Source organism: Oncorhynchus tshawytscha, linkage group LG03, assembly GCF_018296145.1.
Source record: "Oncorhynchus tshawytscha isolate Ot180627B linkage group LG03, Otsh_v2.0, whole genome shotgun sequence".
Taxonomy (NCBI): Eukaryota; Metazoa; Chordata; class Actinopteri; order Salmoniformes; family Salmonidae; genus Oncorhynchus; species Oncorhynchus tshawytscha.
Window position 1 is genome coordinate 60,994,110 of NC_056431.1, and position 23,283 is coordinate 61,017,392.

A 23,283-nucleotide genomic window follows, 5' to 3' on the forward strand; every position below is an offset into this window, starting at 1 on the left:
CGAACGGCGCGCTCACGGCCACACGCGATAAACAACTCATAGCTTTCAGCAGAGCCACTTACTCTGAGTGGTCTTATTCTCTCCCCTTTCACAATAGAAGCCTGAAACAACGTCTAAAGACTGTTGACATCTACTGGAAGCCTTAGAAAGTGCAACCCCACAGACACTGGAAAGGCAATCACTTAAAACTTTAGAATTCCCACTTCCTGGTTGGATTTTTCTCAGGTTTTCACCTGCCATATGAGTTCTGTTATACTCACAGACATTATTTTAACAGTTTTGGAAACAGTGTTTTCTATCCAAATCTACCAATTGTATGCACATCCTATCTTCTGGGCCTGAGTAACAGGCAGTTTACTCTGGGCACGCTTTTCATCCAAACTTCCCAATGCTGCCCCCTCTCCCAATGAAGTTAAAGGACTTTGAGGAGTTGAGGAACAATCCTAACTATCTGGCCTGAAGGATATAGAGCAAGGTAGTTGCTATTTCAGGGTAGACTAGATGGAGTTGAAACACAGCTGTGTGTTTGCCAATCAAAGCCATCTCTATGGAGACCAGGTAAGGGAAGCCAGTCTCCATGGAGACCAGATAAAGGTGTGGTCCGTACCTCGATAGCGTCGTCGTAGGTCTTGCGTGCCTCTGTGTCGGTCTTGTCTGACATGAGCCAGGCCTTCAGCAGGTACTCATAGAAACTGTCCCCCAGACCTCCAACTGATGTATGGTCTACAGGGGGAGGGGCAGAGAGAGAGAAGAACAAGAAGAGAGGGAGGGATGGAGAAAGATAAGTGTTTGGGGAAAGGGACAAAGCAAGGGAGAGCGAGAGAGAAAGAAGAAAAGATGGAGGTAGTCAGAGGGACAAAAAAATAATTATTCATTGGATGATGTTCTCTTCAAAACTCCAACCAGAGTCAACACTATTCTTCAGTAGGGGTTTTAAGTTACAGCAACAAAACAGCTATGGAGATTATTTCCCCGTTTTACAGTATGATGGCAGAGACTAGATGATTTGGGTTGATTACTTTCTCCCTGATGTACTACTTAAAGACCCCCGTGTCGTAGTAAAAATTGAGTCAGACTTTCCAGCTGGCCTTAAAAAGGGACACATTACAGTGAGCAGGAGAATGTGCCAAATCTCACTCAGCAAGAGGACACAGATGGGTAGGCACACACACCCACGCATATACACACACGCGCATATACACACACGCACACCCCCCTCGCCCCATGCATGCACCCACACACACAGTCTCTCTCTCTCAATCTTCCACAGACTACCCCGAGCCATGATTCTGCAGTATTAAACAATGTGGTAGCAGAGCCAAGACACTCAAAGATTAGTGTTCTCCATGAGGCCCGACTCTGTTAACCTCTTGAAACTAGGGGGCACTATTTTTAATTTGAGAAATAACGTTCCCAAAGTAAACCGCCTATTTCCCAGGACCAGATGTTAGAATATGCATATAATTGACAGCTTAGGATAGAAAACACTAAAGTTTCCAAAACTGGAAAAATATTGTCTGAGTATAACAGAACTGATATTGCAGGCAGAATCCTGAGAAAAATCCAATCAGGAAGTGACTCTTATTTTGAAACCCCTGTCTTTCTATGCATCCCTATTGCCCATTGAAAGGGATATCAACCAGATTCCCTTTTCTGTGGCTTCCTTAAGCTTCAGTTGTTAGCCAGGAGGGACTTAAAAGAAAATTCAACCCCAAAATGATCCATTTGTTTCATTAGTCCATTGTTGACATAGACCCAAAATGTTTTTCTTGTCAACATTCAAGTTAAGACATGTCACTTTCAAAACAAATAAAAATCCTCCACGTATGATGGAAAATGCAGCATCACCTCATACAGGGACGATTTCTGTATTTTGAAAGATACATCATTTGAAAACTTGAATGCTGACAAGCAAAACATTTGGGACTATGTCAACAATGGACTAATAAAGGAAAATTCCACCAAAAAGTATATTTTGGTATTTGTTTCAAGTCCCTCCCTGCTGGCTAACAACTGAAGTTAAACAGAGTCAGGCATCATGGGGAGAACACAGTACTCTGAGTGTCATGGCTCTGCTACTGGCACCTGCTACCATACCCCATTCAAAAGGCACTTCAATCTTTTGTCTTGCCCATTTACCCTCTGAATGGCACAATCTATGTATTAATTGTCCCGAGGCATAAAAATGCTTCTTTAACCTGTCTCCTCCTAGTCATCTACACGGATTGAATTGGATTTAACAAGTGGCATCAATAAGGGAGCATAGCTTTCACGTGATCAGTCTGTCATGGAAAGATTCCTAATATTTTGTTTACGCAGTACATACATCTATATACAGCTGAAGTCAGAAGTTTACATACACTTAGGTTGGAGTCATGAAAACTCATTTTTCAACTACTCCACAAATGTCTTGTTAACCTCTCTGGTACAAGTGGGACGCTAGCTTCCCACCTCAACAAGAGCCAGTGAAATTGCAGATCTCCAAATTCAAATACTCACTATAAAATTTTTGAAAAAACAAGTATTTTACATAGGTTTAAAGATTAACTTCTTGTGAATCCAACCACTGTGTCAGATTTCAAAAAGGCTTTACGGCAAAACCATATCTTACGATTATTTGAGAACATCACCCAGCAGACAAATCATTACAAACAGTAACCAGCCAAGTAGAAGAGTTACACAAGACAGAAAGAGATAAAGTGTATCACTTACCTTTGATGATCTTCCTATGGTTGCACTCAGAAGACATTAATTTACTCAATAAATGTTTGTTTTGTTCGATAAAGTCTCTTTATATCCAAAAAGCTCAGTTTTGTTTGTGCGTTTTCTTCAGTAATCCACAGGCTCAAACGCAGTCACAACAGGCAGACAAAAAAATCCAAATTGTATCCCTAAAATTCATAGAAACATGTCAAATTATGTTTATATTCAAGCCTCAGGTTGTTTTTAGCCGAAATAATCGATAATATTTCAACCGGACAATAACGTCATCAATATAAAAGGAAACATGAAAAGGCACTCTCGGTCGTGCGCATGAAAAAGCTCTGACACTGCAGGGTCCACTCATTCAGACTGCTCTTACTCCCTCATTTTTCAGAATACAAGCCTGAAACAATTTCTAAAGACTGTTGACATCGAGTAGAAGGCATAGGAACTGCAATTTGAGTCCTAAGTCAATGGATACTGTAATGGCATTGAATAGAAAACGACAAAACCAAAAGAAAAACGACTTCCTGAATAGATTTTTCAGGTTTGCGCCTGCCAAATCAGTTCTGCTATACTCACGGACACTATTTTAACAGTTTTGGAAACTTTAGAGTGTTTCCTATCCAAATCTACCAATTATAGGCATATCCTATCTTCTGGGCCTGAGTAGCAGGCAGTTTAATTTGGGCACGCATCTAAAATTCTGAATGCTGCCCCCTACCCTAGAGAAGTTAAACTATAGTTTTGGCAAGTCAGTTAGGACATTTACTTTGTGCATGAATGCTAAGTTGCATCCAAAGAACACCATACCTACTGTGAAGCATGGGGGTGGAAACATCATGCTTTGGGGCTGTTTTTCTGCAAAGGGACCAGGACGACTGATCCGTGTAAAGGAAATAATGAATGGGGCCATGTATTGTGAGATTTTGAGTGAAAACCTCCTTCCATCATCAAGGGCATTGAAGATGAAACGTGGCTGGGTCTTTCAGCATGACAATGATCCCAAACACACCGCCCTGGCAACAAAGGAGTGGCTTCATAAGAAGCATTTCAAGGTCCTGGAGGTCCTTCAAGGTCTAGCCAGTCTCCAGATCTCAACCACATAGAAAATCTTTAGAGGGAGTTGAAAGTCTGTGTTGCCCAGTAACAGCCCCAAAACATCACTGCTCTAGAGGAGATCTCCATGGAGGAATGGGCCTTACAGAAAACATTTGTATATGTGTATATATACACACATATACATGTATATACATGTATATACATAAATATGTGTATACATGTATACACATATACACACACGTATACACATATACACACACACGTATACACACACACGGGAGGAGGATGACGTCCCTGTAACGCACAGCGTTGAGATTGCCTGTAATGACAACAAGCTCAGTCCGATGACGCTGTGACACATCGCCCCAGACCATGACAGACACTCCACCTCCAAATCAATCCCGCCCCAGAGTACAGACCTCGGTGTAAAGCACATTCCTTCAACGATAAACTCGAATCCGACCATTACCCCTGGTGAGACATAACCGCAACTCGTCAGTGAAGAGCACTTTTTGCCAGTCCTGTCTGGTTAAACGACAGTGGGTTTGTGCCCATAGGCGACATTGTGCAGGTGATGTCTGGTGAGGACCTGCCTTACAACAGGCCTACACGCGCTCAGTCCAGCCTCTCTCAGCCTATTGCGGACAGTGTGAGCACTGATGGAGTGATTGTGCGTTCCTGGTGTAACTCGGGCAGTTGTTGCCATCCTGTACCTGCCCTGCAGGATGATGTTCGGATGTACCGGTAGGTATTGTGCAGGTATTGTTACAAGTGGTCTGCCACTGCGAGGACAATCAGCTGTCCGTCCGGACTCCCTGTAGGGCTGTCTTAGGCATCTCACAGTATGGACCTGGCAATTCATTGCCTTGGCCACATCTGCAGTCCTCATGCCTCCTTGCAGCATGCCTAAGGCACGTTCACGCAGATGAGCAGGGACCCTGGGCATCTTTCTTTTGGTGTTTTTCCAGAGTCAGTACAAAAGCCTCTAGTGTCGTAGGTTTTCAGAACTGTGACCTTAATTGCCTACCGTCTATAAGCTGTTAGTGTCTTAACGTCCGTTCCACATGACCATTAATTGTTTATGGTTCATTGAACAAGCATGCGGAACAGTGTTAAAACCCTTTACAATGAAGATCTGTGAAGTTATTTGGATTTTTACGAATTATCTTTGAAAGATGGGTCCTGAAAAAGGGGTGTTTTTTTTGTTGCTGAGTTGATATTGCTATTATTGTACTTAATGATGGCTGTTTTTTATTTTACCTTTATTTAACTAGTCAAGTCATTTAAGAACAAATTCTTATTTTCAATGGAACAGTGGGTTAACTGCCTGTTCAGGGGCAGAACGACAGATTTGTACCTTGTCAGCTCGGGGATTTGAACTTGCAACCTTCCGGTTACTAGTCCAACACTAACCACTAGGCTACCCTGCCTACCCTGTGAGGCTGTGTGTTTTTTTCTTCTCCAAATGCAGACAAGGACCCAAAACACACTGCCGCCTGGGTTTGCATTGCAAATGAGGGCAGAAACTGGGTCAAGACGCCAGCAGAGTAAGTAGACCTCTGTCGTAAAATAAAAAAATAAAAATACCTACAACACCTTCGGTAGGCCTACAGTATATCTAAAAATATATATTTTTTTCCATCTCTACATGTAGGTCTCCTGACTTAAACCCGATCAAACTTGTTTGGCATCAACTGAAAACATTCATCAATAACTCTGCCAAGCAAAGACGAACTGGTCAAGCCAATCAAGATGTTTTGGCTAGAGAAATCGACGATACAACAATGCAACAAATACATTGATAATCTCAGCAAGGTTTTACCTGTGGTCGTGGAGCTGGGTGGACGTACGACTAAAATGTAGCTTAAATAAACATCCCCATTTGAATGTCTTTTTTTCTTGTTATTTTATTAACGAAAGCATAAAGATGTTGAAGAAATACTGTACTGCTGTTTTGAGTTAGAAATGTAACACTTGAGTACTTAAGCATCAAATACATTGCAAGTTGAGGAATTTTCACAACTAGCTAGAACAAGTCTATTGTTCTGCTAACAGGAAAGATTTGCATGATGGGCTACACCTGCTACTGTACATGTGAAAAACAAGTGTTTGAAAACCTTTTTTCAAAATGCTTCCAGTTGTCCATCACTACTGTAAATAAAAACACAGCATCTTGTTTACATCCTTTATTGTCTACCTTTCCAATTACTTTTAGGGTTCGGGATATAACAATGTGCGCTTTTCATTATTAGTTGCATTGTTTTAGTTAGAACGTATAGACTTTTTTTCTTTAAATGATTGTCTTATGTAGGATGCTACATTTTTGACCCTTTGCAATAGTAAGTAAGCCTAATAAAAATAAATATTTAAATGAACCTTTAACTAGGCAAGTCAGGTAAAAACAAGTTCTTATTTACAATGACGGCCTACCTCGGCCAAACCCGGATGATGCTGTGTCAATTGTGTGCTGCCCTATGGCACTCCCAATCACGGTTGGATGTGATACAACCTGTATTCGAACCAGGTACTGTAGTAAAGTAGTAGCCTCTTGCACCGAGATGCAGTGCCTTAGACCGCTGCGCCACTCGGGAGCCATGACCAATATACAGTTGTAATCGGAAGTTTACATACACCTTAGCCAAATACAATTAAACTCAGTTTTTCACAATTCCTGACATTTAATCATAGTAAAGATGCCCTGTCTTAGGTCAGTTAGGATCACCACTTTATTCTAAGAATGTGAAATGTCAGAATAATAGTAGAGATTATTTGATTTATTTCAGCGGTTATTTCTTTCATCCCATTCCCAGTGGGTCAGAAGTTTACATACACTCAATCAGTGTTTAGTAGCATTGCCTTTAAATTGTTTAACTTGGGTCAAACGTTTCGGCTATTCTTCCACAAGCTTCCCAAAAATAAGTTGGGTGAATGTTGGCCCATTCCTCCTGACAGAGCTGTGGTAACGGAGCCAGGTTTGTAGGCCTCCTTGCTCGCACACGCTCTTTCAGTTCTGCCCTCAAATTTTCTATAGGATTGAGGTCAGGGCTTTGTGATGGCCACTCCAATACCTTGACTTTGTTGTCCTTAAGCCATTTTGCCACAACTTTGAAAGTATGCTTGGGGTCATTGTCCATTTGGAAGACCCATTTGCAACCAAGATTTAACTTCCTGACTGAGGTCTTGAGATGTTGCTTCAATATATCCACATAATTTTCCTGCCTCATGATGCCATCTAAGTGCACCAGTCCCTCCTGCAGCAAAGCACCCCCACAACATGATGCTGCCACCCCCGTGCCTCACGGTTGGGATGGTGTTCTTCGGGTTGCAAGCATCCCCCTTTTTCCTCCAAACCTAACATTGGTCATTATGACCAAACAGTTCTATTTTTGTTTCATCAGACCAGAGGACATTTCTCCAAAAAAGTATGATCTTTGTCCCCATGTGCAGTTGCAAACCGTAGTCTGGGTTTTGGAGCAGTGGCTTCTTCTTTACTGAGCGGCCTTTCAGGTTATGTCAATATAGGACTCGTTTTACTGTGGATATTGATACTTTTGTACCGGTTTCCTCCAGCATCTTCTCAAGCTCCTTTTTGGTTGTTCTGGGATTGATTTGCACTTTTCGCACCAAAGTACGTTAATCTCTAGGAGGCAGAACCAGTCTCCTCCCTGAGCGGTATGACGGCTGTGTGGTCCCATGGTGTTTATAATAGCGTACTATTGTTTGTACAGATGAACATGGTACCTTCAGGCGTTTGAAAATTGCTCCCAAGGATGAACCAGACTTGTGGAGGGCTACATTTTTTCCTGCGGTCTAGGCTGATTTCTTTTGATTTTCCCATGTCAAGCAAAGAGGCAATGAGTTTGAAGGTAGGCCTTGAAATACATCCACAGGTACACCTCCAATTGACTCAAATGAGGTCAATTAGCCTATCAGAAGCTTCTAAAGCTTTGACATAATTTTCTGGAATTTACCAAGCTGTTTAAAGGCACAGTCAACTTAGTGTATGTAAACTTGTGACCCACTGGAATTGTGATAAAGTGAATTACAAGTGAAATAATTTGTGGAGTGGTTGAAAAACTAGTTTTAATGACTCCAACCTAAGTGTATGTAAATGTCCGACTTCAACTGTGTGTGTGTGTGTGTGTGTGTGTGTGTGTGTATATATATATATATATATATATATATATATATATATATAATAATAATAAAAATCTGAACACCGTGTGTTGTTAGATACAAATCATTTCTAAGTAGGCTCGGCTAGCTCGGCTATTAGACAATTCTTTAGTAAAGGTTGAATAGTCTATTGTTCAGCTAATATTCCATCCTGCTACGCTTGTGAAAAACTAATAATAATACTTATCCCCATTTCCACATGTTAAAGATACAATTGATAGTGTTTTTAGTCGCTAGAATGTTGAGGGTTCGAAACCTGCTACCTGCTTGTTTCATTACATTACTATGCTGGTCTCAGAGCAAATAGCCTGGATTGTTACTCTGATCTTGTTCTTGCCCTCTTCCACACGTCATTCTCTGCCGGAGTGGCTCGCTTCTGGTTGTGTGTCAATAATTCAGCATAGCAAGTAGTGTATGAAGGTCTGGTTATTCACAGGCAAATAGTAATATGCTCTAAACCGCTCTGGTGACAAAAACTTTGCTGCCCTGTTTTCAATCATCCACATGGCTGGGAGAACCTTTTCAGATGAATGTAGATGAAGGGAGTTAGATATGCACAAGTGTAGTGTAATGTTTTTTTTTCTGTATATATGAATTACACATCAGCCTTTACTTAAATTGTGTTTCTAGTCTATTGCATAGTTACAATGTGGAATCATTGATGTCCCAGGAGCAGGAGTGGTTCACACTGTTGAAGTGTATAACTGCAATACATGCATGCAGACACAGCATCCTTCAAAGAATGGAGTTTGATACAGCTGGTATTGGAAATGACTGAAAAAAAACTTGCTTGATAGCGATTTTCGTAAATCAACTTTGACACAAAATTGTTTCTCTACATTTCTTAACACATACCTCTCAATTGTAATTATTATTTTATTGACTCGTTAAGATGTTATAATTACTTACATTTGCTTCCACCGTCCGTAATGTTTTGTCAGCCATCTTTGCTGAAGAAAGCCACCAGGGACTGGTGGCTCACGTAGCTGGTCATATAAAAACCTTGGGACCCAAATGCATAATGAGTGCTCTAACTCCCCCTTGTGGTGATCTAGAGCCGTGGCGCTGGGTACCTCTTAAGTCCCGCGGTGTAAGCTCACGACTTTTAAAGGAGGAACCAATGTACAGGCAAAATGTGACCATGGAAATGTTTAGGCAATTAATTTATAAAGACTTCATAGATGGCGCAAGAGTTTCAAGTTTGGGAAGATCACAAATTGATTTTCACATGCACATTTTCGTGGAATAGTCACTTCTCAAAATCATTGTCACTTTGTTAATCATAAAAATATGAATTTAAACATTGAAAAAATAATGTTAAAAGTAAACTAATGAAAGATCACCAGCCACTGCCATATGGACACAGACTCAAGACACATGATCTTGACTATGAGCTTGTGATTTGAAAAAATTCACAGCTATTTTAGTTAATGATCCTTGTTTCCTCTGTGGCTAAGTCATGATTTCTGTAGTATTTTATTTATTTCTGTATAGACAGGAGTAATTACATAATCTTGGCAACTTTATTTCCATTTACTTCCCTATTGGACCCACCGCTACGCCATTTCTCTCCTGATCTATTGGTTTTCATATCAACCTTCATTTCATTGACCAGAAGCCAAAGGCACATGCCTAGTCATACAGTGCATTTGAAAAGTATTCCCACCCCATTTCCCTTTGTCACGTTACAGCCGTATCCTAAAATTGATTCAATACATTTTCCCCCTCATCAATCTACACACAATACCCCATAATGACAAAGCGAAAACAGGTTTTTAGAAAACCTTACTTACATAAGTATTCAGCCCCTTTGCTATGAGACTCGAAATTCAGCTCAGGTGGATCTTGTTTCCATTGATCATCATTGAGTTGTTTCTACAACTTGATTGGAGTCTACCTATGGTAAATTCAATTGATTGTACATGATCTGTAAAGGCACACACCTGTCTATATAAGGTCCCACAGTTGACAGTGCATGTCAGAGCAAACACCAAGCCATGAGGTCGAAGGAATTGTCAGTAGAGCTCTGAGACAGGATCGTGTCGAGGCACAAATGTGGGGAAGGGTTTGAAAACATTTCTGCAGCATTTAAGGTCCCCAACACAGTGACCTCCATCATTCTTAAAAGGAATCATTTAAGTTTGTAACCACCAAGACTCTTCCTAGAGCTGGCCGCCAGGCCAAACTGAGCAATCGGGGGAGAAGGGCCTTGGTCAGGGAAGTGACCAAGAACGCGATGGTCACTGACAGAGCTCCTCTGCGGAGATAGGAGAACCTTCCAGAAAAATAACCATCTCTGTAGCACTTCACCAATCAGGCCCTTATGGTAGAGTGGCCATACGGAACCGGCGCCTCATTAAAAGGGCACATGACACAGCCCGCTTGGTGTTTGCCAAAAGGCACCTAAAGAACCCATGAGAAACAAGATTCTCTGCTCTGATGAAACCAAGATTGAACTCTTTGGCCTGAATGCAAAGCGTCACGTCTGGAGGAAACCTGGCACCATCCCTACGGTGAAGCATGGTGGTGGTGGTGATGGTGGCATCACGGAGTGGGTATGTTTTTCAGTGGTAGGGACTGGGAGACTAGTCAGGATTGAGGGAAAGATGAATGGAGCAAAGTACAGAAAGATCCTTGATGAAAACCTGCTCCAGAGCGCTCAGGACCAGGGGGCAGAGGTTCACCTTCCAACAGGAAGCTCTAAGACAAAATAGGAGTGGCTTCGGGACAAGTCTCTGAATGTCCTTGAGTGGCCCAGCCAGAGCCCGGACTTGAACCCAAACAAACATCTCTGGAGAGACCTGAAAATAGCTGTGCAGCGACACTCCCCATCCAACCTGACAGAGCATGAGAGGATCTGCAGAGAAGAATGGGAGAAACTCCCCAAATACAGGTGTGCCAAGCTTGTAGCGTCATACCCAAGAAGACTCGAGGCTGTAATCCCTGCCAAAAGGTGCTTTAACAAAGAACTGAGTAAAAGGTCTAAATACTTGTGTAAATTTCATATTTGTTATTAAAAAAAAAAGAACCTGTTTTTGCTTTGTCATTATGGGTTAGTGTGTAGATTGACGAGGGAGAATTTTAAAAAAAACACTGTAAAGTAACATAACGTGGAAAAAGTCAAAGGGTTGCAATACTTTCCAAATGAACTGTATTAGCAACCCATCCGAGTTGTTGTATCTGTAGATTCTCACTAAGTTTCTAAAATAGATTTTAAATCTCTGTGACATATGGAACCGCTATCAGGTGCGCTGTTCAGAATGGTGTTTTCTGGCAAATTGCATTTTGGCAAATGTTTGAAAATGCTGTTTTATTGGCTGCTTCATTACATGAGTTGCATGTTGTGTTTTAACTTCTTAGAACTACCCCTCCCGGATCCGGGAGAATTGTAATCAAACTACACTAATTAGCATAACGCAACAGACAAAAAAAATCTTACTAGAAAATATTTATATTCATGAAATCACAAGTGAAATATTGTGAAACACAGCTTAGCCTTTTGTTAATCAAATCAAATTTTATTTGTCACATACACATGGTTAGCAGATAATGCGAGTGTAGCGAAATGCTTGTGCTTCTAGTTCCGACAATGCAGTAATAACCAACAAGTAATCTAACTAACAATTCCAAAACTACGGTCTTACTCACACAAGTGTAATGGGGAAAAGAATATGTACATAAAGATATATGAATGAGTGATGGTACAGAGCGGCATAGGCAAGATGCAGTAGATGGTATCGAGTACAGTATATACATATGAGATGAGTATGTAAACAAAGTGGCATAGTTAAAGTGGCTAGTGATACATGTATTACATAAAGTGGCAGTAGGTGATATAGAGTACAGTATACAGTGCCTTGCGAAAGTATTCGACCCCCTTGAACTTTGCGACCTTTTGCCACATTTCAGGCTTCAAACATAAAGATATAAAACTGTATTTTTTTTGTGAAGAATCAACAACAAGTGGGACACAATCATGAAGTGGAACGACATTTATTGGATATGTCAAACTTTAACAAATCAAAAACTGAAAAAGTGGGCGTGCAAAATTATTCAGCCCCCTTAAGTTAATACTTTGTAGCGCCACCTTTTGCTGCGATTACAGCTGTTAGTCGCTTGGGGTATGTCTCTATCAGTTTTGCACATCGAGAGACTGAGATTTTTTCCCATTCCTCCTTGCAAAACAGCTCGAGCTCAGTGAGGTTGGATGGAGAGCATTTGTGAACAGCAGTTTTCAGTTCTTTCCACAGATTCTCGATTGGATTCAGGTCTGGACTTTGACTTGGCCATTCTAACACCTGGATATGTTTATTTTTGAACCATTCCATTGTAGATTTTGCTTTATGTTTTGGATCATTGTCTTGCTGGAAGACAAATCTCCGTCCCAGTCTCAGGTCTTTTGCAGACTCCATCAGGTTCTTCCAGAATGGTCCTGTATTTGGCTCCATCCATCTTCCCATCAATTTTAACCATCTTTCCTGTCCCTGCTGAAGAAAAGCAGGCCCAAACCATGATGCTGCCACCACCATGTTTGACAGTGGGGATGGTGTGTTCAGTGTGATGAGCTATGTTGCTTTTACGCCAAACATAACGTTTTGCATTGTTGCCAAAAAGTTCAATTTTGGTTTCATCTGACCAGAGCACCTTCTTCCACATGTTTGGTGTGTCTCCCAGGTGGCTTGTGGCAAACTTTAAACAACACTTTTTATGGAGATCTTTAAGAAATGGCTTTCTTCTTGCCACTCTTCCATAAAGGCCAGATTTGTGCAATATACGACTGATTGTTGTCCTATGGACAGAGTCTCCCACCTCAGCTGTAGATCTCTGCAGTTCATCCAGAGTGATCATGGGCCTCTTGGCTGCATCTCTGATCAGTCTTCTCCTTGTATGAGCTGAAAGTTTTGAGGGACGGCCAGGTCTTGGTAGATTTGCAGTGGTCTGATACGCCTTCCATTACAATATTATCGCTTGCACAGTGCTCCTTGGGATGTTTAAAGCTTGGGAAATCTTTTTGTATCCAAATCCGGCTTTAAACTTCTTCACAACAGTATCTCGGACCTGCCTGGTGTGTTCCTTGTTCTTCATGATGCTCTCTCTTTTAACGGACCTCTGAGACTACCACAGTGCAGGTGCATTTATACGGAGACTTGATTACACACAGGTGGATTGTATTTATCATCATTAGTCATTTAGGTCAACATTGGATCATTCAGAGATCCTCACTGAACTTCCGGAGAGAGTTTGCTGCACTGAAAGTAAAGGGGCTGAATAATTTTGCACGCCCACTTTTTCAGTTTTTGATTTGTTAAAAAGTTTGAAATATCCAATAAATGTTGTTCCACTTAATGATTGTGTCCCACTTGTTGTTGATTCTTCACAAAAAAATACAGTTTTATATCTTTATGTTTGAAGCCTGAAATGTGGCAAAAGGTCGCAAAGTTCAAGGGGGCCGAATACTTTCGCAAGGCACTGTATACGTATACATATGAGATGAATAATGTAGGGTATGTAAACATTATATTAGGTAGCATTGTTTAAAGTGGCTAGTGATATATTTTATATCATTTCCCATCAATTCCCATTATTAAAGTGGCTGGAGTTGAGTCAGTGTGTTGGCAGCAGCCACTCAATGTTAGTGGAGGTTGTTTAACAGTCTGATGGCCTTGAGATAGAAGCTGTTTTTCAGTCTCTCGGTCCCAGCTTTGATGCACCTGTACTGACCTCGCCTTCTGGATGATAGCGTGTGAACAGGCAGTGGCTCGGGTGGTTGTTGTCCTTGATGATCTTTATGGCCTTCCTGTAACATCGGATGGTGTAGGTGTCCTGGAGGGCAGGTAGTTTGCCCCCGGTGATGCGTTGTGCAGACCTCACTACCCTCTGGAGAGCCTTACGGTTGTGGGCGGAGCAGTTGCCGTACCAGGCGGTGATACAGCCTTCCAGGATGCTCTCGATTGTGCATCTGTAGAAGTTTGTGAGTGCTTTTGGTGACAAGCCACATTTCTTCAGCCTCCTGAGGTTGAAGAGGCGCTGCTGCGCCTTCTTCACGATGCTGTCTGTGTGGGTGGACCAATTCAGTTAGTCTGTGATGTGTATGCCGAGGAACTTAAAACTTGCTACCCTCTCCACTACTGTTCCATCGATGTGGATAGGGGGGTGTTCCCTCTGCTGTTTCCTGAAGTCCACAATCATCTCCTTAGTTTTGTTGACGTTGAGTGTGAGGTTATTTTACTGACACCACACTCCGAGGGCCCTCACCTCCTCCCTGTAGGCCGTCTCGTCGTTGTTGGTAATCAACCCTACCACTGTTGTGTCGTCCGCAAACTTGATGATTGAGTTGGAGGCGTGCGTGGCCACGCAGTCGTGGGTGAACAGGGAGTACAGGAGAGGGCTCAGAACGCACCCTTGTGGGGCCCCAGTGAGGATCAGCGGGGTGGAGATGTTGTTGCCTACCCTCACCACCTGGGGGCGGCCCGTCAGGAAGTCCAGTACCCAGTTGCACAGGGCGGGGTCGAGACCCAGGGTCTCGAGCTTGATGACGAGCTTGGAGGGTACTATGGTGTTAAATGCCGAGCTGTAGTCGATGAACAGCATTCTCACATAGGTATTCCTCTTGTCCAGATGGGTTAGGGCAGTGTGCAGTGTGGTTGAGATTGCATCGTCTGTGGACCTATTTGGGCGGTAAGCAAATTGGAGTGGGTCTAGGGTGGAGGTGATATGGTCCTTGACTAGTCTCTCAGGAGCACTTCATGATGACGGAAGTGAGTGCTACGGGGCGGTAGTCGTTTAGCTCAGTTACCTTAGCTTTCTTGGGAACAGGAACAATGGTGGCCCTCTTGAAGCATGTGGGAACAGCAGACTGGGATAGGGATTGATTGAATATGTCCGTAAACACACCAGCCAGCTGGTCTGCGCATGCTCTGAGGGCGCGGCTGGGCCTGCAGCCTTGCGAGGGTTAACACGTTTAAATGTTTTACTCACCTCGGCTGCAGTGAAGTCATCTCAGATTTTGAAATTATGCTTTACAGCCAAAGCAAGACAAGCATGTGTAAGTTTATCAGTAGCCTAGCATAGCATTATGTCCAGCTAGCAGCAGGCAGCTTGGTCACGAAAATCAGAAAAGCAATCAAATTAAATTGTTTACCTTTGATGAGCTTCGGATGTTTTCACTGACGAGACTCCCAGTTAGACAGCAAATGTTCATTTTGATTCATAAAGATGATTTTTAGAGCCGAAATACCTGTTTGTTCTTCACGTTTTGTTGAGAAATCCACCGGAAATTGCGGTCCCGACAACACCGAAAAATAATCCAAATTAGATCCATAATATCGACAGAAAAATGGCAAACGTTTTTTATAATCAATCCTCAAGGTGTTTTTCAAATATCTATTCGATAATATATCAACCGGGACAATTGGCTTCTTAGTAGGAGCGAGAGGAGCAATGGCCGCCTTTGTCTATTAGCCTTTGTCTATTACGCACAAATCACTGAGCCACCAGCTGACCACTGAATGTTCTTCAATGTTGAAGTTCACGCTCATTTTTCAAAATAAAAGCCTGAAACTATGTCTTGTGACTGTAGACATTAGGGAAGCCATAGAAAAAGGAATCTGGTTGATATCCCTTTCAATGCTCAATAGGGAGGCATAGGAATGCAGAGGTTTCAAAATAAGAGTCAATTCCTGATTGGATTTTTCTCAGGCTTTCACCTGCAATATCAGTTCTGTTATACTCATAGACAATATTTTTGACAGCTTTGGAAAATTGAGTGTTTTCTATCCTAAGCTGTCAATTATATGCATATTCTAGCATCATGTCCTGACAAATAGCCCGTTTAATTTGGGAACGTTATTTTTCCAAAAATGAAAATACTGCTCCATAGTCTCAAGAGGTTCAGATGAATTACCATAATCTAAATGTGATTTCTGTATTTCTGAGCACCATGGTTAGACACCCTAATGGGTTTTACAACCAATGCTTATGGGTCCGGTACATTTCTCAAATGGCCGGTAAATGATAATCTTCCCGGTCACGTTTTCCTGTGCCACAATGGAAACCCTGGCATGTGTGTGGGTGCGTGGTCAGGTTGAGCAGTGAGAGGTAGAAACAGTAATTAAACTGCTCTGTCTAAGTCAGGGTAATTAACAATTAGTTAAGATGCCTCCCGCCAACAGCTTCTAATTATACATATTTATTAAAGCTCCAAAAACACCCAGTACTCACACACAGTCATTTGCACAGCCTAGCGGCCCACAGTAGTGAGCACAGGCACACACACCTGTCAGTATTATTCTCTGATGAAGTGAGAGACAACAGGTACTTACGTTGGCCCCAGCGGCCGGTACGAGGGTTCAGATAGTTTGGGTAGAGCCCGTTGGGTCGGTCCATTTTGGCCAGCAGCTTCCGTATGTGCATCACCTGACAGGGTTAGAGGAGACATGAATCTCTCTCTCACACAGACACTAAGCCTGGAAAGCCACTAGTGGGCTTTATAGATCTCCACCATCGTTTGGGCTTGATGTGTACAGGCGTGACCAAAAGTTTTGAGAATGACACAAATATTAATTTTCAAAGTCTGCTGCCTCAGTTTGTATGATGGTAATTTGCATATACTCAAGAATGTTATGAAGAGTGATCAGATGAATTGCAATTAATTGCAAAGTCCCTATTTGCCATGCAAATTAACTGAATCCCCCAAAAACATTTCCACTGCATTTCTGCCCTGCCACAAAAGGACCAGCTGACATCATGTCAGTGATTCTCTTGTTAAAATATTTCAAAAAAGTTGCCTATAAACTTTTCCAAAATATTTCAAACTACTTTTGTAATAGAACTTTAGGTATTTTTAAATGTTAATAATCGATCAAATAGAAGACGGGTCTATCTGTATTCAATACAGGAACACAACAAACCAAGCTACTTTTGAAGTCGTGCGCAACTCTGTGTTACGCAGTCCTAGTTGGCCCTACTTCTTCATTGCACAAATGAATAACCTCAACCAAAAGACTGGTGACATCCAGTGGAAGCGGTAGGAACTGAAAACAAGTTCCTAAGAAATATAGTTTGCCAATGAGAACTCAGTGAACAGAGACCTAAAAAAAAGAAAAATTCTGAACGGTTAGTCCTCGGGGTTTTGCCTGCTACGTAAGTTCTGTTATACTCACAGACATGATTAAAACAGTTTTTGAAACTTCAGAGTGTTTTCTATCCAAATCTACTAATAATATGCATATCTTATATTCTTGGCATGAGTGGCAGGAAGATGAAATTGGGCACGCTATTTATCCAAAAGTGAAAATGCGGCCCCCTATACCTTAAGCCGTTAACACGGGTGTGAGTGTTGACGAGGACAAGGCTGGAGATCATTCTGTCATGCTGATTGAGTTCGAATAACAGACTCGAAGTTTCAAAAGGAGGGTGGTGCTTGGAATCATTGTTCTTCCTCTGTCAATCATGGTTACCTGCAAGGAAACATGTGCAGTCATCATTGCTTTGCACAAAAAGGGCTTCACAGACAAGGATATTGCTGCCAGTAAGACTGCACCTAAATCAACCATTTATTGGATCATCAAGAACTTCAAGGAGAACAGTTCAATTGTTGTGAAGAAGGCTTCAGGGTGCCCAAGAAAGTCCAGCAAGCGCCAGGACAGTCTCGCAAAGTTGATTCAGCTGCGGGATCGGGGCACCACCAGTACAGAGCTTGCTCAGGAATGGCAGCAGGCAGCTGTGAGTGCATCTGCACGTACAGTGAGGCGAAGACTTTTCGAGGATGGCCTGGTATCAAGGGCAGCAAAGAAGCCACTTCTCACCAGGAAAAACATCAGGGACAGACTGATATTCTGCAAAAGGTACAGGGATTGGACTGCTGAGGACTGGGGTAAAGTCATTTTCTCTGATGAATCCACTTTCCGATTGTTTGGGGCATCCGGAAAAAAGCTTGTCCAGAGAAGACAAGGTGAGCACCTTAATCCCATTGAGAACTTGTGGTCAATCCTCAAGAGGCGGGTGGACAAACAAAAACCCACAAATTCTGACAAACTCCAAGCATTGATTATGCAAGAATGGCCTGCCATCAGTCAGGATGTGGTCCAGAAGTTAATTGACAGCATGCCAGGGCGGATTGCGGAGGTCTTGAAAAAGAAGGGTCAGCACTGCAAATATTGACTCTTTGCATCAACTTCATGTAATTGTCAATAAAAGCCTTTGACACTTGTGAAATGCTTGTAATTATACTTCAGTATTCCATAGTAACACCTGACAAAAATATCTAAAGACACTGAAGCCCAAAACTTGTGGAAATCATTTTTTGTCATTCTCAAAACTTTTGGCTACGACTGTACAGTCGGTAATACACTCGTGTCCCCCGGCGACCGGTTCATTCATCTTTCTTTTATCCCGTCAGGCTGCAAAGGCTATGATTTCCTCCTGAACTACATTTAATAGCGATAACGGGGTATGCAACACCTAGGACTAGCATTCCCAAGCATTAGCCACTCTAGCATGGTGGTAGAAAGTGGTGTCTTCACTGACATTTTCAACCTCTCCCTGACAGTCTGTATTACCTACATATGTCAAACAGACCACCATAGTCCCTGTGGCCAAGAAAGCGAATGTAACCTGCCTAAATGACTACTGCCCGTAGCACTCACATCTGTAGCCATGAAGTGCTTTGAAAGGCTGGTCATGGCTCACATCAACACCATCATCCTAGATACCCTAAACCCACTCCAATTTGCATACCGATCCAACAGATCCACAGATGACAATCTCAATCCACACTGCCCTTTCCCACCTGGACAAAACGAACACCTGTGTGAGTATGCTAGTCATTGACAACAGCTCAGCGTTCAACACCATAGTGCCCACAAAGCTCCTCACTAAGCTAAGGACCCTGGGGCTAAACTCCCTCTGCAACTGGATCTGGACTTCCTGACGGGCCGACCGTCAGCAAGACAAAGGAGTAGATCGTGGACTATTGGAAAAGGTCCAAACACGCCCCCATTCACATCAACGGAGCTGTAGTGGAGCAGGTCGAGAGTTTCAAGTTCCTTGGTGTCCACATCACCAACAAACTATCATTGAACAAACACACTAAGACAGTCACGAAGAGGGCACGACAAACACCCCCCAGGAGACTGAAAAGATTTGGGATGGTTCCCCCAGATCCTCAAAGTTCTACAGTTGCACCATTGAGAGCATCCTGACAGGTTGCATCACCGCCTGGTATGGCAACAGCTCGGCATCCGACCGTAAGGTACTAGAGGGTAGAGCATACAGCCCAGTACATCACCGGGGCCAAGCTTCCTACCATCCAGGACCTCTATACTAAGCAGTGTCAAGGAAAGCCCAAAAAATGGTCAAAGGCTCCAGTCACTCAAGTCATAGACTGTTCTCTTTGCTACCACATGGCAAGCGGTACCGGAGCACCAAGTCTAGATCCAAAAGGCTCTTTAACAGCTTCTACCCCCAAGCCATAAGACTGCTGAACAATTAATAAAATGGCCACCTGGACTATTTGAATTGACCGCCCCCCTTTGTTTTTACACTGCTGCTACTCGCTGTTTATTATCTATGCATAGTCCCTTTACCCCTACCTACATGTACAAATTAACTCGACTAACCGGTACCCCCTGTATATAACCTTATTATTGTTATTTTAATGTGTTACTAAATAAAGTAAAACATGAAAATATTTTATTTACTCTATTTTCTTTAAACTGCATTGTTGGGCTTGTAAGTAAGCATTTCACGCTAAGGGCTACACCTGTTGTATTCGGCGCATATGGCAAATAAAATTTGATTTCCCCCCTGTTTTTTCCCACCTTCTCGCCATTAAATCTAGTTGAGGAAATCGAAGCCTTGCAGCCTGAATGGAGAATGTTTAATGTACAAACCGGTCACATGGGGAAAAGAGTGCATTACCTTCTGTACACATCAAGCCCAGATGATAGTGGAGATCAAAAAATCCCACGAGCGGCTGCTCAGGCTACCAGACACCCACACCGGTACTAAGGAGGTGTCTCACCTTCTGATAGTATGCAGGGTTCCCAGTGAGGTAAGTGAGGTGGACAAACTCCATGTGGAGGGTTCCAAACTCTGCTAGGATACTACTGCCTGCTGACGCCCAGCCCCAGTTACGACCCACACCACTGAACACAGGGAGAACAGACACACTTTGAATCATTAAATACAGAATCAGGCTGAAATTAGATTGTTGCAGTTGGGGACGTAGATCTAGGGTTGCGTTGTGATCCGAGACTGACCTCTTGAGGTTGACCATGGCCCAGGGGATGCCTGTGGGAGTGTTGAAGGCTGGGAGCAGCTTCTCAGCCAACTGAACCGCCTTCACCTTAAACACCTAGAGACAGAGAGGGCGAATGAAAGTTGAGAAAAAGCTTCAGAAAGAGAGGAAACATACTTACGAGACGTAACAATACAGCAGACAGCAAGAGTTTACATGGGACAAAGAAACATCACAAAGCTGGTTTACAGGAGGCTCAGATCTCTTCTCAGAGACCACTAGAATAACCGGACACACACGCATGAAGAATGCGCAACTACACTACATGACCAAAAGTACGTGGACACCTGCTCGACAAACATCTCATTCCAAAATCATGGGCATTAACATGGAGTTGGTCCCCCCTTTGCAGCTATAACAGCCTCCACTCATTTGGGAAGGCTTTCCACTAGATGTTGGAATATTGTTGTGGGGACATTAGTGGGGTTGGGCGATAGGTCTGGCTCGCAGACAGCGTTCCAATTCATCCCAAAGGTGTTCAATGGGATTGAGGTCAGGGCTCTCTGCAGGTCAGTCAAGTTCTTCTACAATGATCAAGACAAACCATTTCTGTATGGGCCTCGCTTTGTGCACGGGGGCATTGTCATGCTGAAACAGGAAAGGGCCTTCACCAAACTGTCGCCACAAAGAAGGATGCACAGAATAATCTAGAATCTCATTGTATGCTGTAGCGTTAAGATTTCCCTTCACTGGAACTAACGGGCCTAGCCCGAACCATGAAAAACAGCCCAGACAATTTTTCCTCATCCACCAAACTTTACAGTTGGCACTATGCACTGGAACTAACGGGCCTAGCCCGAACCATGAAAAACAGCCCAGACAATTTTTCCTCATCTAGCATTTTTCTGGCATCCGCCAAACCCAGATTTGTCTGTCGGACTGCCAGGTGGTGAAGTGTGATTCATCACTCCAGAGAAAGCGTTTCCACTGCACCAGAGTCCAATGACAGCGAGCTTTACACCACTCCAGCTGACGCTTGGCATTGCGAATGGTGATCTTAGGGTTAAGTGCGGCTGCCTGGCCAAGGAAACCCATTGCATGATGCCCGCGATGAACAGTTATTGTGCTGACGTTGCTTCCAGAGGCCGTTTGGAACTCAGTAGTGAGTGTTGCAACCATGGACAGACAATTTTTATGCACTTCAGCACTCGGCGGTCCTGTTCAGTGAGTTGTGTGGCCTACCATGTCGCGGCTGAGTTGTTGTTGCTCCTAGACATTTCCACTTCACAGTAACAGCACTTACAGTTGACCGGGCAGCTCTAGCAGTGCAGAAATTGCACAAACTGACTTGTTGGAAAGGTTGCATCCTATAATGGTGCTACGTTGAAAGTCACTGAGCTCTTCAGCAAGGCCATTTTACTGCGAATGTTTGTCTATGGAGAATGCATGGCTGTGTGCTCGATTTTATATACCCGTCAGAAACAGGTGTGGCTCAAATAGCGGAATCCACTCATTTGAAGGGGTGTCCACATACTTTGGTACATGTAGTGTACTTAAGGGGTCAAATAGCTACATGAAATCAAATAGCTTAATTATCCTTACTATGAATTTCTTAAAACAATTCCATACAGCTTAGAAGAACCCCCCTGGCTTTGACTCTCATTGGTTAACAAGCTCTCCCTCTCTCCATCCCTCTATCATGTGAGGCCAGGTTGGCAGGCCGGGTCAGTCTGCAGTATTCCCAGATTGCAGATTTGGAACTCTGGCTGGCTGGTCGTAGTGCTGACTCTAATCTGCTGCTCCCACCTATCCTCTAACTTAGGAGCTGATCTTGTTATTACACATATGAGTATATGAGCCCTGGTCTCACTGGGATAGACCAGCAGGACCACTCAGCCTGCCAGGGAGCACACACAGACACACACACTATAACAAACAACGATCTAGGCAAAAAAATGAAATGCAATTTCACATGCAATACAGATCAAAACACTTGGGTAAACTGTTAGAATCATTATTTATAATTATTTATAATAAGAAGCACCCGGCTAAAATGCATTTCATAATACTGCATGCGATTTGGATCTCTGCACATGTCAATATTTTGATTTCGATGTGAATTAGATTAATTGTGCAGCCCTAACACACATTGAGGCACACAAACACACACACACTCTGTCATCCCTCTCTCTGGGGGAGTATGCCACTGTGTACATGTAATGGAGTCCCATAAAATGATCAGAAGGTATACTGTGAAATCTGGTGAATGAGCCTGTTTAGGAAGAAGGCCCTCAAAGGCTCCAGGGAGAGACAGGATTAGGTCAACTCACGATTCTACGTCTATGGGGTTTACACCGTTTATTACTTCGCTAATTATTGTTTAACTTAATCCTGTGTCATTCCTTTATTATTTGTCATATACTATATTCTATGGTATCAGGCCTCAGAAACAAGCTTGGAAAACCATGGGACTGTGTTCTTGGGAATTTATCCACAACTGCGTGACTGAATTTACTAATCAAGCAATTGAGCTGTGGTTTTACCTGAGCTCAGGCCATTCTAGCCAATCAAGAGTGTATGCCCGCCAACTTAACCAATTAAATTGCATGATTATCTTCTATATGACCTAGCTGATTCTCTCACATCCATACTATTCATATGCAGTCCCTCCCTCCCTTGGTGCAATGGCAGCCGGCCAGTGTGACAGAGGGAGCGGTGTTCTGCATTTGATGGGCTCCATGTTAGACAATATGAAAGTGAGTCAAGCGCTCCCCAGGGAGACAGACACACCCTCGGCTCACAGCACCAAACTGAAAGACATAGCAAAGTAGAGCACAGCATACATGATAAATCAGGGAGAGCACGCAAGATGGAGGGAGGGAGAAAGGAAGGAAAAATATGTATTGTCGAGACAGCTGTCTAGCTGCAGTGTGTCAGTGTCCCAGCTCATTATCTTACATTACAAGACCTGCTCCCTTCTCCTGTTTTCTCTCTGCAATCAGCTTGCTCTCTGTGTTTCCCGCCCCAGTCTCTCTCTCGCTTCACCATCGCTCGCTCCCCCCATTGTTTCTCTCTCTGAGGAGAGGTTATTACTCTGTACAGGC

General features: G+C 43.0%; 1 protein-coding gene across 6 annotated transcripts in view; it reads right to left on the reverse strand.

Annotated features, from left to right (window-relative positions):
- LOC112240759 (mannosyl-oligosaccharide 1,2-alpha-mannosidase IB) overlaps nt 1-23,283 on the reverse strand; it is a 109,745-nt gene that overhangs the window by 13,201 nt on the left and 73,261 nt on the right. For all 6 annotated transcript variants that reach the window (XM_024409030.2, XM_024409025.2, XM_024409017.2 and 3 more), the window contains 4 exons: nt 20,202-20,296; nt 19,964-20,087; nt 16,263-16,356; nt 608-723 (listed from right to left, as the gene is read on the reverse strand). In XM_024409030.2, coding sequence (XP_024264798.1) covers nt 608-723; nt 16,263-16,356; nt 19,964-20,087; nt 20,202-20,296 — 429 coding nt within the window. The remainder of the gene's footprint in view (nt 1-607; nt 724-16,262; nt 16,357-19,963; nt 20,088-20,201; nt 20,297-23,283) is intronic.